Source organism: Carassius carassius, chromosome 46 (assembly GCF_963082965.1).
Source record: "Carassius carassius chromosome 46, fCarCar2.1, whole genome shotgun sequence".
In the NCBI taxonomy this organism is placed as follows: Eukaryota; Metazoa; Chordata; class Actinopteri; order Cypriniformes; family Cyprinidae; genus Carassius; species Carassius carassius.
In genome coordinates, this window is record NC_081800.1 from 25,694,219 (window position 1) to 25,711,929 (window position 17,711).

General features: G+C 37.5%; 1 protein-coding gene across 2 annotated transcripts in view; it reads left to right on the forward strand.

The window, feature by feature from the left end:
* The window catches only part of LOC132129382 (cyclin-dependent kinase-like 5), a 38,825-nt gene extending 23,768 nt beyond the window's left edge, over positions 1–15,057 (forward strand). The window contains exons 9-17 of one of the 2 annotated variants that reach the window (XM_059540961.1): positions 1,126–1,206; positions 3,802–3,965; positions 4,566–5,619; positions 7,755–7,856; positions 8,103–8,208; positions 9,154–9,247; positions 10,009–10,114; positions 12,106–12,282; positions 13,982–15,056. In XM_059540961.1, coding sequence (XP_059396944.1) covers positions 1,126–1,206; positions 3,802–3,965; positions 4,566–5,619; positions 7,755–7,856; positions 8,103–8,208; positions 9,154–9,247; positions 10,009–10,114; positions 12,106–12,282; positions 13,982–14,302 — 2,205 coding nt within the window. In that variant the 3' untranslated portion in view covers positions 14,303–15,056. Of the gene's footprint in view, positions 1–1,125; positions 1,207–3,801; positions 3,966–4,565; positions 5,620–7,754; positions 7,857–8,102; positions 8,209–9,153; positions 9,248–10,008; positions 10,115–12,105; positions 12,283–13,981 lie in introns of both variants that reach the window. The other variant, XM_059540962.1, reaches the window with a different exon arrangement.
* The last annotated feature ends 2,654 nt before the right edge of the window (positions 15,058–17,711 follow it).

Below are 17,711 nucleotides of genomic sequence, written 5' to 3' on the forward strand. Positions count from 1 at the left end.
GTCTCTCTTTCCATCTGTCTGTTTGTCTCTCTGTCTGTCTGTCTCTCTGTCTGTTTGTCTGTCTGTCTATCTTAAATCACAGCGCTGTATTAACTGGGGATGCACCGGTTGACCGGCCACAAATCGGAACCGGACAGTTTTTGCTTAAAATACGCGGTCGGCAATTGTCCGGTTTTTGGTCTTTTTTCGGCCGATTTTTCCTGAAGTGCGCCCGCATGCTCAGACTACATTGAAATCATTCACTATCATGAAGTTTGAGTGGAAGTATTTCAAAATCTATGCATAGGACACGGGCAGCCGTTCAGCACTGGAAGTGCAGAGCTACACGTCTGAGGCACAGATAGCAGGAAGCAAACAGCTGTTGTTGGACTGACGCACAAATAAGAGCCTTTCCTGCTCACTGAGGCTGCGAGCGTACTGTACCTGTCCGCACCTGCACAAGCGAAGACAGTGAAGGGATGTTCAGCTCAACTTCTCACATGTTGGATGAGAAACGAAACGGACTAAACTGTGACAAAACTGAAATGCTTTTTTTTTTTTTTTAGTAAAACTTGCATACATGTTTGAAAAGCCAGAAGTAAACGTCAGTTCTGTATAGGATGATTATTTTTATTTTACCTTAAAATTACATCCACTTCTTATTGAATGTGTGTTGATTGTGTGGTTTGGACTGTAGAACTATGCAGTTATTGCCTTAAATTTCACATGGTTACAGTTAATCTTTTAATTTAAGGCCAGTTCTATGTAGTTTCAACCCAATTCAAATACAAAATCTAAATGCTGATGTATGTACCATCTATGTTTGTATTGAATGTAGGCTACTTACTGGGCAGTTACTTCTGTTAATTTCAGATGATAACGGTTATTGTTTTCAATAGCCAAAAGCCAGTTTGGACTATTAAATACCAAATAAACATCTTGTTTATGCACACTTTCCTTCTTTCTTGTTTGTTGCTTAAAGATAAAAAAAATTGGAAATCGTTATCGGAATCGGACAGTTTGCTTGTAAAAAAATCGGAATCGGCCATGAAAAATCATGATCGTGCATCCCTAGTATTAACATTTAACCGTACGTCATATGTTCTTACTGTGATTGATTCATCAGCGTGTGTTATCTGTGTGTAGTTTCCCTCGGTCAGCCATCCGCAGACTCTGGAGAGACATTATCTGGGAATCATTAGTCCAGTCCTGCTTGACCTCATGAAGGTAAGAGGTGTGTGTGTGTGTGTGTGTGTGTGTGTGTGTGTGTGTGTGTGTGTGTGTGTGTGTGTGTGTGCTTGTTGGGCGAGTTTCAGGACAGAATTGTCCCCATGAGTGAGATAAATCTGACACAGTTTCCATTTGAGGACATCCTGAATTGGAAAAACATTATTAAACATTAAGTAAATAATTATAAAAATAAAATATAAAAGATACAAATAGTAAAATTAATAAAAGGATAAAATATAATGTGTCTGTATATAATTAAATGAAATAGTATAATAAATATAACAACATAATATAAAATCAAACTAAATAGTATAAAATAAAATTAAAATATATTTTTTTACTCTTTCATATTTTTTTATAATGGATATAATTGATAAATCTAAGAACATATGATAAACAAAAATAGAAAAATATAAATTAAATAGAAAAATGTTAAGTATGCTTAAAAACGTACAACAGTAACATTTTATTAATAAATATATAATACAATAAAAAATATTATAAGATAAACTTTTTATAAAAATACTTATTACATAGGAAAATAATAAATATAAGAAAATATGATAAATAAAAATAATAAAAACTATAGAGTGTACTTAAAGTAAAACAAACATGTATTAACGAACAATACAATATTTATATAAATATATATTTTTAATTAATAAAAATATAATAAAAAAATATATATAAAATAACAACAAAAACTCAAAAATGTCTAAATAAAAAACAATCTAAACACAGTAAAATATATGAAACATGAAAATAATATAAAATGTAGCTAAAAGCATAAATAAATTATAATTGTTTATTTTATATAGATTTATGTAGTTAAAATTAAATGTAATAATTTACATATTAAATTATATGTAATTATGTAAATATAATATAATATAATATAATATAATATAATATAATATAATATAATATAATATAATATAATATAATATAATATAAAGTAGAAGGTTCTCTTTAGTGTTTAGAGTTTTGGTTAGTTTAGTGATCCATACTTGCTTGATGTAAAACTATAGCAGTGTGTAATATGTCCTCATGTGTATAGCTGTGTACTGTTGTAATAATTTTGAGTGGAGTGTGTGTGTTCATCAAATGGGATGGTACTAATACTATGAATAGAGAGAAAGGGAGAGAAATTAGTCTGTTTTTCTGTAACCTTCACGTTCCAAAGCTGTATGTAATATTAAATAATCAAACTAATTAGTGTTTTTGTGTTTGTCATCCGTCCCACACACAGATCTAAATGAGTCTGACCTTCCCTTCTCTTGTCTTTTGTTCACCTGTGACGCAGGTTTGTTATTATGGTGTGTGTGTGTGTGCGTGTGTGTGACTAATGCAGCAGCAGATGGAGCTTCATTCTTCTCATGCATTCGTTCACTGGGGTTTCCATTTGCTTTCACTTCATGAGTCTTTACCTGAGGACTGAATCAGTTCATGTAGCCTACATACTACACCTGTTTGTGTGTCTTTTTTACTCTTTGTTAGTTTAATAGTCAGCGTGTCGCTGTGTTTCTTAGTGGTTAGCGCAGCTGCTCCGCAGTTTCATTAGGTGAAGGTGTCGTATCATCACCGCCATAATTGTACACTAATTATATTAGCAGAAAGTGTCCTCCGGAAAACTCCAACACAGCCGCTCGTTCTGTCGTTTCGTTTTATTAAAGCATGAATCATGGCTGAAATAAATCCTCAGTAAATGAAGTGTAGGACATTGTGGTAATTAATGTGAACGGTGTGATGGGCTTGTGAAAGCTTGTTTCCTCCGGCAATGTGATATTAATAGATGTTTGTTGGGTGAATCTCAGGAAATCTGTCAAAAATGATTTTCAAGTCGTGTTTCACCACAAAAATAAATAAAAAATGAAATATAGAATATATAAATGTGTTTTACATAAAAACAACAAAGCTTGGTTTTAGGACCGTTTTTTTTCAGACTGGATGATCTCTGCAGCACAGTATAATAATATAATTATAATATAAGTAATATAAGTATAATTATATATTTTAATAATAATGATAATCGTAGTTGTGTATATAATCATGAATTATGTTCTACAATGTAATTCATAGAAAATAGTGTCACAGTGTAAAAAATAGGCTTAATATCCTCTTGTAATTTTTTTTTTTCCCCACTGTGAAATGTTTTAATGAGTTGGAACAATTACCGTATTTTCCGGAATATAAGTCACACTTTTTTTTTTCATAGTTTGGCTGGTCCTGCGGCTTATAGTCAGGTGCAACTTATTTATCAAAATTAATTTGACATGAACCAAGAGAAATGAACCAAGAGAAAACATTACCGTCTCCAGCCGCGAGAGGGCACTCTATGCTGCTCCGTGCTCCTGTAGCCTACACTGAAAACATAGAGCGCCCTCTCGCGGCTGTAGACGGTAATGTTTTCTCTTGGTTCTTGGTTCTAAATAAATGCGACTTATAGTCCAGTGCGACTTATATATGTTTTTTTCCTCATCATGACGTATTTTTAGACTGATGCGACTTGTACTCAGGTGCGACTTATAGTCCGAAATATACGGTAAGAATGTCAACCAGGATTATCTATGTCATTGTGGTTTGTATTTTCAGAAACTGTTGCTGTTGAACCCGAATGAGCGCTATCTGACTGAACAGAGTCTGAACCACCACGCCTTCCAGACTCAGCGCCTGACGGAGCGACCCGGCCCACTCACACCCACACCCGCCCGCTCCTCCAAAAGGAAACCGCTCCTGGACAACAGCGCCCCCAGCAGGTCAGGAGGATTAATGAAATCAGACTGAGGAGAGTCATTGTTACAGTGATGGGCAGTGCTTGGAATGGACAACTAGGGTACTTATTGTATACTGGCTAAATATGTGGTTAAGTTTCAATTAGTATACTATATTGTGGTTATGTGATCTGATTAAATTTACATTTCGAGAATAGTTGATTTCCCGTTTTTTATCCAGTTTTGTGAACGTTTTTTTTAGCTTTTGGCAACAAATAATGAGTGTTCATTTAGATTCCTCATTCTGCAGATCGAAGTCAAGTGAAATTAAATATAAAGTCAATTTGAGTGCTTTGCATTATGGGATACAGAATATTACATAATGTGCTATACTGCAAATATTGCTAAATTTAGTCGGTTATCAAGTATTACATACAAAAAATACTGTGCGCCAGATGCAGTGTGATAGATATATAGACAGATAGATGGATGGATGGACAGACGGACGGACAGATAGATGGATGGATGGATAGATAGATAAAGGGATAGATAGATAAATGGATGGATGGATGGACAGATAAATAGATTGATAAAGGGATAGACAGACAGACAGGATGCATACTTAAAAAAAATTTGTGTCTTTAGGGGTCATGTGGTCAAGAGTTCAAGTCACCATCGCTCAAACAGTCGTGACTGCTCCAGTTTGCCCCGTCATGGGCATGAAGACCTCCACCCGTCCAGCACCGAGGCGTTCCTGAATGGGTCGGTACCATCTGCCAACAGCCTGAGCCCTGTGATGCACCCTAAATCCTTTCAGCCACTCAACCGCTCTGCATCGTGTGGTAAAGACCTGGCCAGCCTGCAGCATGCTAAAGAGGCCAAATCTAAAGCGGGTGATTTTGACTTCGGTAAACCGACAGACGGACCGGGAGCCAAATACCTAAAATCCAATACGCCTCGCTCCCAGAACCGCCATTCCTTTGTGGAGGGCAAGACCAGCACGTCGGCGGGGGACCGGGAGACACAGAGCCGCCACGGTTATGGCGAGTCCACCGCGTCATCATCTTCATGTGGGAAGGGGATGTCCTCGTATCTGAGTTTGTCCAAGTGTCACGGAGTGCTTAGTGATGCCAAATCTGTGAGCAACCTCAGCGACATACGACTGCACCCAGATGACCCCGCCGGCTCGCCACGGTACTTCCCTAGCAGCTGCTTGGACCTCAACATGAACCTGAACTTGCCGGCGCCAGGCAGCCCGTCCCTGCAACACGGGGAACGTTCTGGACACAGTCCCGCAGTGGGGCGTCGCAGCAAACTGGAACGGGATGGAAGCACGGTGGAGCCGTCCACCCGTCGCTCCTCATCAAGGCAAAAGAGCCAGCAGCAGAGTGATGGAATCCCTGTCGATCCACTCGACCCCATAGGGGGTCTGTCTCTTTCGGCGCCCCATGAATTCCCCTATGGCGTGGGCTACACCAGCCCATTTTCCTCCCAGCAGAGGCCACACAGGCACTCCATGTATGTGCGGAGGGAACGGGGGCGACCCCACGGAGGTGAAGCAGGCGGATTGGCAGTGGGACAAGGGATGCCAACTCGGGCCAGCAGTCTACAGCTCCTGACCCCTCAACTACAGCATCGGACCCTGCCAAGACACATGGGCAGCGCTGTGTCACGGGACGCAGAATTAGACAATATTAGGGTTAGTCCAAACTAGGGCTGCACGATATTGGGAAAAAATGACATTGCAATATTTTATATTTCTGCGATATATATTGCGATATGAAATCTAATCTAATATTTTCTTACAAACAAAAATGGGGTGAGCACACTTACATTCTCATTTTAAATGATTTAAACATCAGAGTATTATTTAAATTAGAGTAAACTATTTGTTTGTAACTTGAATTGTTAACATATTAACTAACATGAACTTACCACGAGCAATACTTTTGTTACTATATTTATTAATCTTTGTTTATCTTAGTTTATCTAAAACACAGCTGTTCATTGTTTGATAATGTTACTTCACAGTGCATTAACTATGTTAACAAATAAATAAAAACTGGAGAAATCTCTGTGCGTAAGGGACAAGGCCGGAGACCTTTATTGGATGCCCGTGGTCTTTGGACTCTCAGACGACACTGCATCACTCATCGGCATGATTGTGTCAATGACATTACTAAATGGGCCCAGGAATACTTTCAGAAACCACTGTCGGTAAACACAATCCGCCGTGCCATCAGCAGATGCCAACTAAAGCTCTATCATGCAAAAAGGAAGCCATATGTGAACATGGTCCAGAAGCGCCGTCGTGTCCTGTGGGCCAAGGCTCATTTAAAATGGAATATTTCAAAGTGGAATAGTGTTTTATGGTCAGACGAGTCCAAATTTGACATTCTTGTTGGAAATCACGGATGCCGTGTCCTCCGGGCTAAAGAGGAGGGAGACCTTCCAACATGTTATCAGCGTTCAGTTCAAAAGCCAGCATCTCTGATGGTATGGGGGTGCATAAGTGCATACGGTATGGGCAGCTTGCATGTTTTGGAAGGCTCTGTGAATGCTGAAAGGTATATAAAGGTTTTAGAGCAACATATGCTTCCCTCCAAACAACGTCTATTTCAGGGAAAGCCTTGTTTATTTCAGCAGGACAATGCAAAACCACATACTGCAGCTATAACAACAGCATGGCTTCGTCGTAGAAGAGTCCGGGTGCTAACCTGGCCTGCCTGCAGTCCAGATCTTTCACCTATAGAGAACATTTGGCACATCATTAAACGAAAAATACGTCAAAGACGTCCACGAACTCTTCAGCAGCTGGAAATCTATATAAGGCAAGAATGGGACCAAATTCCAACAGCAAAACTCCAGCAACTCATAGCCTCAATGCCCAGATGTCTTCAAACTGTTTTGAAAAGAAAAGGAGATGCTACACCATGGTAAACATGCCCCGTCCCAACTATTTTGAGACCTGTAGCAGAAATCAAAATTGAAATGAGCTCATTTTGTGCATAAAATTGTAAACTTTCTCAGTTTAAACATTTGCTATGTTATCTATGTTCTATTGTGAATAAAATATTGGCTCATCTATCTATCTATCTATCTATCTATCTCTCTGTCTATCTATCTCTCTATCTGTCCGTCCGTCGTTCTGTCTGTCTGTCTGTCTGTCCGTCCGTCTGTCGTTCTGTCTGTCTGTCATTCTATCTGGCCGTCTGTCGTTCTGTCTGTCGTTCTGTCTGTCGTTCTGTCTGTCGTTCTGTCTATCTGCCTGCCTGCCTGTCTCTCTCTCTCTCTCTCTCTCTCTCTCTCTCTCTCTCTCTCTGTCTGTCTGTCTGTCTGTCATTATGGTTGTCGTTCTGTCTGTCTGTCTGTCGTTCTGTCTGTCTGTCGTTCTATCTGTCTGTCTGTCATTATGTCTGTTGTTCTGTCTGTTGTTTTATCTGTCTGTCATTTTATCTATCTATCTGTCTGTCTGTTATTCTATCCGTCCGTCTGTCTGTCGTTCTGTCTATCTATTTATCTGTCTGTCTGTCGTTCTGTCTGTTCTATCTGTCTGTCTGTCTGTCTGTCTCTCTGTCTGTCATTATGTCTGTCTTTCTGTCTGTCGTTTTTATCTATCTATCTATCTATCTATCTATCTGTCTGTCTGTCTGTCTGTCTGTCTGTCTGTCTGTCTGTCTGTGTATTCTTTTGTCATTCTATCACTCTATCTGTGTATTTTGTCTAGGTAGGCGGCTCACTAGGGTTCGTAACAGATGCTGTATGTGTAGGGTGTTTATATAAATGTGTGCCGGGCGCTTTGTGCTTCACCTGCTCTCATCTCTCCATAAACAGAGTGACCCCGCGGGTGCAGAGGTCAGTCACACGCGACCTTTAATCCGGGAGTCCACACGGGACAACACTGCTGCCTTTCACGGGCCACGGCAAAAAAGCGAGGTCCGCACCATCCTGCTTTCCCTCTCTTTCACTGTACCTATACCTCCTTCTCTTCATACTCCTCTTCCTGCTGCCCGTTTTTCTGTTTGCTTTGCTCTCTCATTCAGAAGGAGGCATTTTGGTTGTGTTTCCTTTTGTTTGGAGTTTACACACAGGGGAAATTGTTTACACACAAGGGAAATGTCCTCAGTGTTTCTTTCAGCACTTTTCAGGATGACATGTTTGTGTCAAATGTTGATGCTGCAGGGAGGCGTTTATCATGAGCAGCTCGCAGATGACAGCGGATCGGCTAAAGAGAACCGCATGATGTACAGCGACTCGGTTCCACGACGGGTCGGGAGCTTCTACAGGGGTCAGTCATCTCACACTTATGCAAATGATGCTTCTGATTTTACCAAATGTTAAAGACAGTGTTGGAAGTGACAAGCTACAAGAAATGTGAATTTCATCTGATTGTTATTTGTAATAAAAATAAAATAACATGTCACAATAATACCAGAATTATTTTCTTAATTTACTTTTTTGATTTAATTTATAAAAGTATAAAATTATAAAATTATAATTATTATAAAAAAAAATTATATTGTATAATTTATTAATTAGCAAATGCAACTGAACACCTTTCCGCATGACATAGTCACGTACTGCATGCATAATAACCCCCCCCCCCCCCCCCCAAAAAACAATAAAGTAATGTGTTATCATAATAATAGTTATGTTACTTTAATTTATTTAAATTATAATCTTATTATTAAGTTTTAGTTGATTTCTTTTTTGTCTAATTTGTTTATTAACAAATGAAAATGTAAACCTCCAACTTAAAACTATTCTTCCTACAGTAGTGCATGCATAATAAATAAAAAAACAATAATGTTTTATTATGATAACAAGAGTATATTTTGTTTTATTTTATTTCTGTGTTGTCTTATTTGTTCTTTAATGAATGCAATTGAAAAGTTCTCTGTTCATGCAGTGCTTGATACAGACACTGCACTGCAGGTGCGATGCAAATCAAATTAAATTGCTCCCATTATAATCAACAAAACTGTCAACAATGCATTATCTGCTGCGATACATTCATTGCATGCAAACTGTGTTGAAAGGACAATCAGAAAACAAAAAAAAATTCTACTTTAAATGAAAAGCAACAATGCTGTTTGTGATCTAGAAGAGAAAGCGAGAGAGAGTGAGAAGTAATGCAAAAGCTACATTATTTGTAAAGGTCACTTTCCTCGACCCTGATTGATCTCAGCACGTTGATCTCATTAATATGTTAATGTGTTCCTGTTTGGACCAGTGCCGTCTCCCAGACCTGATAACTCGTTCCACGAGAGTTCAGGGGTCACGATGGACAGCAGCCATAACATACATCAACCCACATACGACCCGTGGTGAGCATGATGCACAAACACACTCCTACTGTAAATACTGTAATATGTGCAACTATTATTTGGCTCCACTAAAGTGTAATTGAAATCAAACCTTTTTTTCTGTGATAACATGAAATAGATCAATCACGAATCATTTATTTTAATAGCCACGATGCAATAAAAGCTTTTCAAATTAATTTCTGTCACTTGAATGCTTTGAAAGCCAAGCAGGAAGTGAGAAACCGGAAATGGGTCTGAACACTAAATAAAAGGGTTCAAAGTTAAATTGTTAATTATTCCTTGAAAATTACAAGAATTAAAAACTAAAAATTAAAGAATAAAATATTTATCATTATTTTTATAATTGATTATAAACCCTAATTAATATTAATTTTTTTTTTTTTTTTATGAATTAGAATTTCTCAGGGAGTTTGACCAGTATTTGTTTTTTTAAGTAAACCTAAAACCATTGAAAACATTTTCTGTACTTGAAATAAAACGTTAAAAAAAAAAAAAAAATATATATATATATATATATATTTTGAGTATTTTAGCACGAAGAACTAAAATAACTAAAATTGAAATAAAAAATGAACTAAACTATGTAGAAATACTTGAAAAAAAGAGAAAAATTACAATAAACAGAATTTTTAAATAACAGAAAATTAAAAAATATATATTAAAAATAAAACTATTGATAAAAAACTAAACATATTAATAATATAACAGAATATGAATGCTAACCCTGTCAGAATATAAGCATGAGTTTTATGTTTGATGAGGACGGGGTCAGAGATGCGGGACATGAGCCCTCCAGAGCCCTCCAAAGAGAAGGAGAAACAGGGCTTCTTCAGATCCATCAAGAAGAAGAAGAAGAAGTCACAAACCGTGAGTGTGTGTGTATGTGTGTGTGTGTGTGTGTGTAAGTGGCTAGTGGAGTGTAAACCCAGCCCAGACCCGTCACCCGACTCTAGCCTTACAGTCACAGTTTAATGAACACTTGACATTGACATTATATATTACACTTTTGCATACATCTGCAGATATTTTTCTGTGAAACAGCAAGGATTTAGAAAACTTTTCATAACCATAAAAGGCCTAAATTATTCAATTCTATTCTTTTCTTCTCTTTTGAAGTTAGATGATAGCTTATATATATATATGTTGCTGTTTCTTAAAAAAACATTAACTGAAATCAAATACAATAAAAAAAATACTTCTTTTAATTTTTGTTTAGATTAATTTGAAGTACTAAAATAAATAAATAAATAAAAAATACTAAATAGAAAAACACTCACTCACTCACACACACATTATATATATATATAGTTATTTTTTTGCTGTAGCCTCTCCCTGAAAACATAGAGCGCCCTCTTGCGGCTGTAGATGGTAATGTTTGTTTTCTATTGGTTCTTGGTTCTAAATAAAGGCGACTTATAGTCCAGTGTAGGGCTGCATGATGTGTCGTTTAAGCATCGATATCGCGATGTACGAATCCACGATAGTCACATCGTGCGATGTGCGATGTAAGCTGTCATAGTTGATCCGTTATCATTAACTGTACGGGCCTGCTGCTCCCCGGCCCTTGACGAATGTGATTTGCGGAGCGCGTGACAGAGAGAGAGAGAGCGCGCGCGAGAGAGAGAGCGCGCGAGAGAGCGAGAGAGAGAGAGTGAGAGCGCGCGCGCGAGAGAGAGAGCGAGAGAGCGCGCAAGAGAGAGAGAGAGAGAGCGCGTGAGAGAGCGAGAGAGAGCGAGAGAGAGAGAGTGAGAGCGCGCGCGAGAGAGAGAGAGAGAGCGCGCCAGAGAGAGTGAGAGCGCGCGCGAGAGAGAGAGAGAGAGTGAAAGCGCGCGCGAAAGAGAGAGCGAGAGCGCGCGCGAGAGCGTGCGAGAGAGCGAGAGCGCGCGAGAGAGAGAGAGAGCGCGCAAGTGAGAGAGAGAGCGCGCAAGTGAGAGAAAGACAGAGTCAGAGAGAGAGAGCGCGCGCGAGAGAGAGAGCGCTTCAAACAACACGAGCGCTGTCTTGCTCTCTCTCCCTCGCGCATATTAATCAATTGACACGACGGTGAGAGAGAGAGAGAGAGCGCGCGCGAGAGAGAGAGCGCGCGAGAGAGAGAGAGTGAGAGCGCGCGCGCGCGAGAGAGAGAGAGAGAGAGCGCGAGAGAGAGAGCGCGTGAGAGAGCGAGAGAGAGCGAGAGAGCGCGCAAGAGAGAGAGAGAGAGAGAGAGCGCGCCAGAGAGAGTGAGAGAGCGCGCAAGAGAGAGAGTGAGAGTGAAAGCGCGCGCGAGAGAGAGAGAGCGAGAGCGCGCGCGAGAGCGTGCGAGAGAGAGAGAGAGCGCGCAAGTGAGAGAGAGAGCGCGCGAGAGAAAGACAGAGTCAGAGAGAGAGAGCGCGCGCGAGAGAGAGAGCGCTTCAAACAACACGAGCGCTGTCTTGCTTTCTCTCCCTCGCGCATATTAATCAATTGACACGACGGTGTCGATGTTTAAATCATTTAAAATGAGAATGTAAATCTGCTCACCCCATTTTTGTTTGTAAGAAACAATTTGATTAGATTTCATATCGCAATATATATCGCAGAAAAATAAAATATCGCAATGTCATTTTTTCCCAATATCGTGCAGCCCTAGTCCAGTGCGACTTATATATGTTTTTTTCCTCGTCATGACGTATTTTTGGACTGATGCGACTTTCTGATTATGGAGCTGGGCTGGGTACGTTTCTCCACAACGCTCGTAAGATCTGTGATGTCATCATGTCATTAGAATGGCTCCACCCATATTTTCATCATGTGGTCAGTCTGTGCAGGTTTGAAAACATTTTCCAATTAGAATATTATGATTTGTGGAGGAGATTGACAGCTCTGTGTTGATTGGTCAGGCTCAGAGTGAGGGGCCGGATCAGACGCTGATGCAGAAATCGTCTCGCTCCTACACACACCAGAGCAGCAGACATCACACCCGCAACCGAGACCGAGACCAGGATCAGGAGCGAGAGCCAGAGCCAGAGCGAGACTGGCCCGCAGAGAGAGAGCGAGTGCATCAAACACACTCACAGGTACATACATGTCTTCAGTCTCTTGGGATATTTCTAGCAATAGCCAAAAATGCAATGCATGGGTCAAAATGATCGATTTTTCTTTTATGCCAAAAATCATTAGGATATTGAGTAAAGATCATGTTCCATGAAGATATTTTGTACATTTCCTACCGTAAATATATGAAAACGTAATTTTTAGTTATATGAATTGCTAAGAACTTTATTTGATGATTTTCTCAATATTTAGATTTTTTTTGCACCCTCAGATTCCAGATTTTCAAATAGTTGCATCTCAGACAAATATCGTCCGATCTTAACAAACCATACATCAATGGAAAGATTAATTATTCAGCTGTGTCTCAGTGTTGAAACTTACACTCATTTACACTTATTTAAGGCTGATCTTGTGGTCCAGGGACACATATTAGCATTCATACGTCCGGATGATCATCAGTGTCATTACTGTCACTGAGATACTGTGATACTAGAAAAACTTGTGTTATAAGAACGGTTTACATAAAAGAAATACATTCACAATATAAAATATTCAGATGTTTTCTTCTGCTCAGCAAGGCTGCATTTATTTGAGTGAAAACAGAGTAAAATCAGCAAAATTGTGAAATATTTTTATAATTTCAATTGGCTGTTTTTCTATGTGAATGTGTTAAACCGTAATCAACAAAATTACATTTTTTTACTGTAAAAAAAATACATAAAAAACATATATAATAAATATAATTTGCATAATTTAATTGTTACTTTATTATAACACATTATATATAATATTAAAGTGTATTTAAGGTTTGAAATAAAACCTGGAATTGTTGAAATCATCTCACATGCAGGAAAAAAAAAACTACACATAAATAATGCATTATAGGGTTTATTAATAGTACAATTGTGTGGTTACAGTTCATGTGTTATATAATCAAAAGAGTCAGTTTGGGATTTTTTGAAATAATGCATTAAAATGCATATAAATAAATGATATATATGAAATATTAATAAATGTTATATATAAAAATATTCAGTTAAATTTTTATGTATAATGCACTAAATTATATATAATGTTAATTATATAAATATATAACTTATGTAAAAACATTTATTTTTATTTTTATAAATTCTGTATTAAATTTCATATAAATAAATTGTATAAAATATAAATAATATTTTTATTATATAAAAAGATCCAGTTTTTGATTTGTATAAATGATGCTTTAAACTACATAAATATAAAAAGCATAAGATATTTATTCTGTTTTAGATTTTCATAAATTATGCTTTAAATTACATACAAATAATTGTCAAATATACAGTATATAAAACATTTTTATAAAAAGATAGTTATTGATTTTTTTAAATTATGCTTTGAATTCCATATAAATAAATTGTATAAAATATAAATAATATGTTAATTATATAAAAAGATTCAGTTTTTGATTTGTATAAATGATGCTTTAAATTGCATAAATATAAATTGTGTAAAATATAAAAAATATTTAAATTTTATAAAAATATTCCGTTTTTGATTTGTATAAATGATGCATTAAATTGCATAAATATAAATAGTATAAAATATAAAGAATATTTAATTCTTTAAAAAGAATCGTTTTTGATTTTTATAAACTATGCTTTGAATATAAATATATAAAAGTAAATGATGTATGAATGATCTGAAGACGGTGCTGTGTAAAGTGCAGTGTTTCTCTCTCAGCCTCTGAAGTCTCTGCGAAAGCTTCTTCATCTCACCTCCTCCTCGTCCTCCAACCAAACCTCGGCAGATCTCCACTACCCCCTGCCCTCCTCTAAAGGCGGAGGGAGTTTCGTGGAGCCCCGTGGCCTCGGCTCCATGCAGCCCAAGGGCCGTTCGGCTGGAGTCCGGCTGGAGTCCGGCTGGCACTCCAGTGCTCTGGGACGTCCCGAGGGAAACCCGTATCCTGACCAGCTGACCTCCAAAACAGGCCCCAACGGCTTCGCTCGCCACTTTCGTTCACGTTTGCCAAACCTGAATGACCTTAAAGAGACAGCGCTGTGAGTCAGACTCACCGGGGCCCCTGAAGGGCCTTCTTTTCTTGCGTATTAAGGGTAGGCCTATACGTCTTTATTTTTGCCATTTTTCTTTTTTAGTTTTTAATACTTGATAGCACTTCTGTGTACTGTACTGTATTTTTTGTTATCGGATAATACAGTTTAAAAGCAGATGATATAGCTCTATGTGAATGGGAATATAATAAATGTATGGCTTAAGTTTCTACTCTGGGTGTAGTATAAAAATATTATCTGATTCTGCATAGTTACTCTTATATTTGGCTAAAGGTTCTAATGATTCATGTATAGATGACAGTATTGGCATTTATTTTATAGTAATAGAATAAGACTATGGTATATACAGTATAGACATTGCAACTTTGTCTTTGAGTGTTTTCTGGTTACAATTCGGTGAATATCAGTAGATATTAAGAGTAACGGTAACATTAACGGTAAGAATGTGTGATTTTATGTGCGTGTGCTTCCCAGATAGCGCACGTATGTTGCTTTAAATGTGATATTTATGCATAAATTAATTTTAAATGAAAGGGATGTCATTTCAGCAAATAATTCTGATTTTGATAGAGGTCTTCTGCTTAGGGAAGCTGCATTTATTTAATTAAAAATGCAGTAAAAAAATAGTAAAATTTCTTAATATTTTTACAATTTAAAAGAACTGTTTCTATTTGAATATGTGTTAAATTATAATTTATTTCTGTGATCAAAGCTGTATTTTCAGCATCATTCCTCCAGTCTTCAGTGTCACATGATCTTCAGAAATCATGAAAATATGATGATTTACTGCTCAAGAAACATTTCTGATTATTAGCAATGTTGAACACAGTTGTGCTACTTAAAGAAAAGTTTGAGATAAAGGTGAAAAAAAATATATATATAGTTTTATTCAGCAAGGAGATAGTAAAAACATTCATAATGTTACAAATGTCATCAAAGAATCCTGAAACAAAAATTTATTGAGTACCATTAATAAATAATACTAACTGAGCATTAAATATAGAATAATTAGAATGATTTTTGCAGGAATGATGATGAAAATTCAGCTTTGTTCATTGGAATAAATTACATTTGACAATATATTCACCTATATAACAGTTACTTTAAAATTGTAAAATTATTTACAAATTTTTACTGCTTTTACAGTATTTTTAATCAAAGAAATGCAGGCTTGGTGAGCAGAAGAGACATTAAAATTATAATTATTCCCAACATCTGACCCGTAGTGTACTGCAGATGATAAAGGTCTAAACAGGAGAGAAAAAAGCATATGTGCGCTATCTGTGGGTCTTTTGTTAGTCTTTACAAATCACAGCTAGTGTATTTTCTTAAGCCTTTTAAATGACAAGTGAAGCAAAAACATCAACCAAATCTGACCAAATCACATGAAATGGTGTGGCTCCACCTGCTGGCCATTGAGATCCTCTGCAAAAAAAGTCAAGAGTATATGATGCCTTTTTATTTTTAAAGCAAGATTACTTTTTACTATATCTTATCAGTCTTTGATTCCCTCAGGTATAGAGTTCTTTGAACACTGCTAATACAGTTTTACATGCAATATCTGGATATCAGATGTCGAAGCTCTTTAGATGGTTTCGTGTCTCTGTTTAGGGAAATAGAGCCAGTGTGTGTATACACGAGGAGGAGAAATAATAAGAATAATAATTTATTAATTTTATGCAATATGTAATTTCGCATTCGCCAGAGAATCATCTCTTTATTAAGATAAATGTTCCTGGAGGCGTTTTGTTACCTCTCAGCTTGTTTGTGTTTTAATGATTCATATGTCAGTCGGGTACACAGGATGTCAGACGCCAGGATTTCCTGGAAAACTGAGCTCGGTTACACATCAGAGATATGCGTCTCATTTTAGTTTCAGGGAATAATCCTCGAATCATCGCGATTATTGAGAATATTGTTCATAGACTGGTCAGTTAGTCCTTGTGTCTGAAGTTTATTCATCAGTCTCTTTGTGATTCATTTAGCAGGAATATTATGATGGATGGTGTTTTACTCTGTAATCATGCGCTCTTCGGCTACAGTGATGGAGTTGAGATACTTATGAGCTCATTTTAATAACCATGAGACTTGTCTGTTTTTTGTTTGTTTTTGTTTTTAAATCCACGAATAAATAAAATTCATACCAAATCAAACGTGAACTGTCCTTTAGCGGTGCACTTGAAAATGTCTTAAAAACCTGTTTTTACCATGTAAAACCATGTACACTCTAGCACTGCATAGAACTGTTTATGTTTTGTTAGTAAACAGTAGGGATGTAATGATTAACCACGAGAAGGATGAAAATCAATTAAAATATGTAATGTTTCAAATCTTTGTTTATATGAATGTATGTCTGAGGGTATCTTACTGTCTTTACAAAAGTTTAGATGGTATTTTTTTCTTTTCATCTTGCTTTCATCTTAAGTGTAGCGCTGCTTTGTTTACAGCGGTAACCAAGGAAACGCTTTAAGCTCCACCTGCTGCGGTGTTCATAAGTGCTTTGTTTACAACGGTAACCAAGGAAACGCTTTAAGCTCCACCTGCTGCGGTGTTCATAAGCGCTTTGTTTACAACGGTAACCAAGGAAACGCTTTAAGCTCCACCTGCTGTGGTGTTCATAAGTGCTTTGTTTACAACGGTAACCAAGGAAACGCTTTAAGCTCCACCTGCTGCGGTGTTCATAAGCGCTTTGTTTACAACGGTAACCAAGGAAACGTTTTAAGCTCCACCTGCTGCGGTGTTCATAAGCGCTTTGTTTACAACGGTAACCAAGGAAACGCTTTAAGCTCCACCTGCTGCGGTGTTCATAAGCGCTTTGTTTACAGCGGTAACCAAGGAAACGCTTTAAGCTCCACCTGCTGCGGTGTTCATAAGCGCTTTGTTTACAGCGGTAACGCTTTACATTTACATTTTACATTTAGCTGACGATTTTATCCAAAGCGACTTACAATTGCTATATATGTCAGAGATCGCACGCCTCTGGAGCAACTAGGGGTTAAGTGTCTTGCTCAGGGACACATTGGTGTCTCACAGTGGATTCAAACCCGGGTCTCTCACACCAAAGACATGTGTCTTATCCACTGCGCCAAAACCACCTCCATTTAAGCTCCACCTGCTGCTGTGTACACAAATGCTTTGTTTACAGCGGTAACCAAGGAAACGCTTTAAGCTCCACCTGCTGGCTGAGAGTGAATCTGCATCTCGTTCAGCTCGTCTGCTGTTTCTGTTTCATGCAGATATTTCTTATGTACAGTTTCACAAAACTGAAGTCAAATCATTCTGTTTTTGCTTCGAATTTCGAAATTCTACTAACTTAATTTAGATTAAAATTGCTGACTCAAACTGAGAAACTGTCAACAGGAATTGATATATCAGATGTACTGATATGGAGTTAGCGTGAA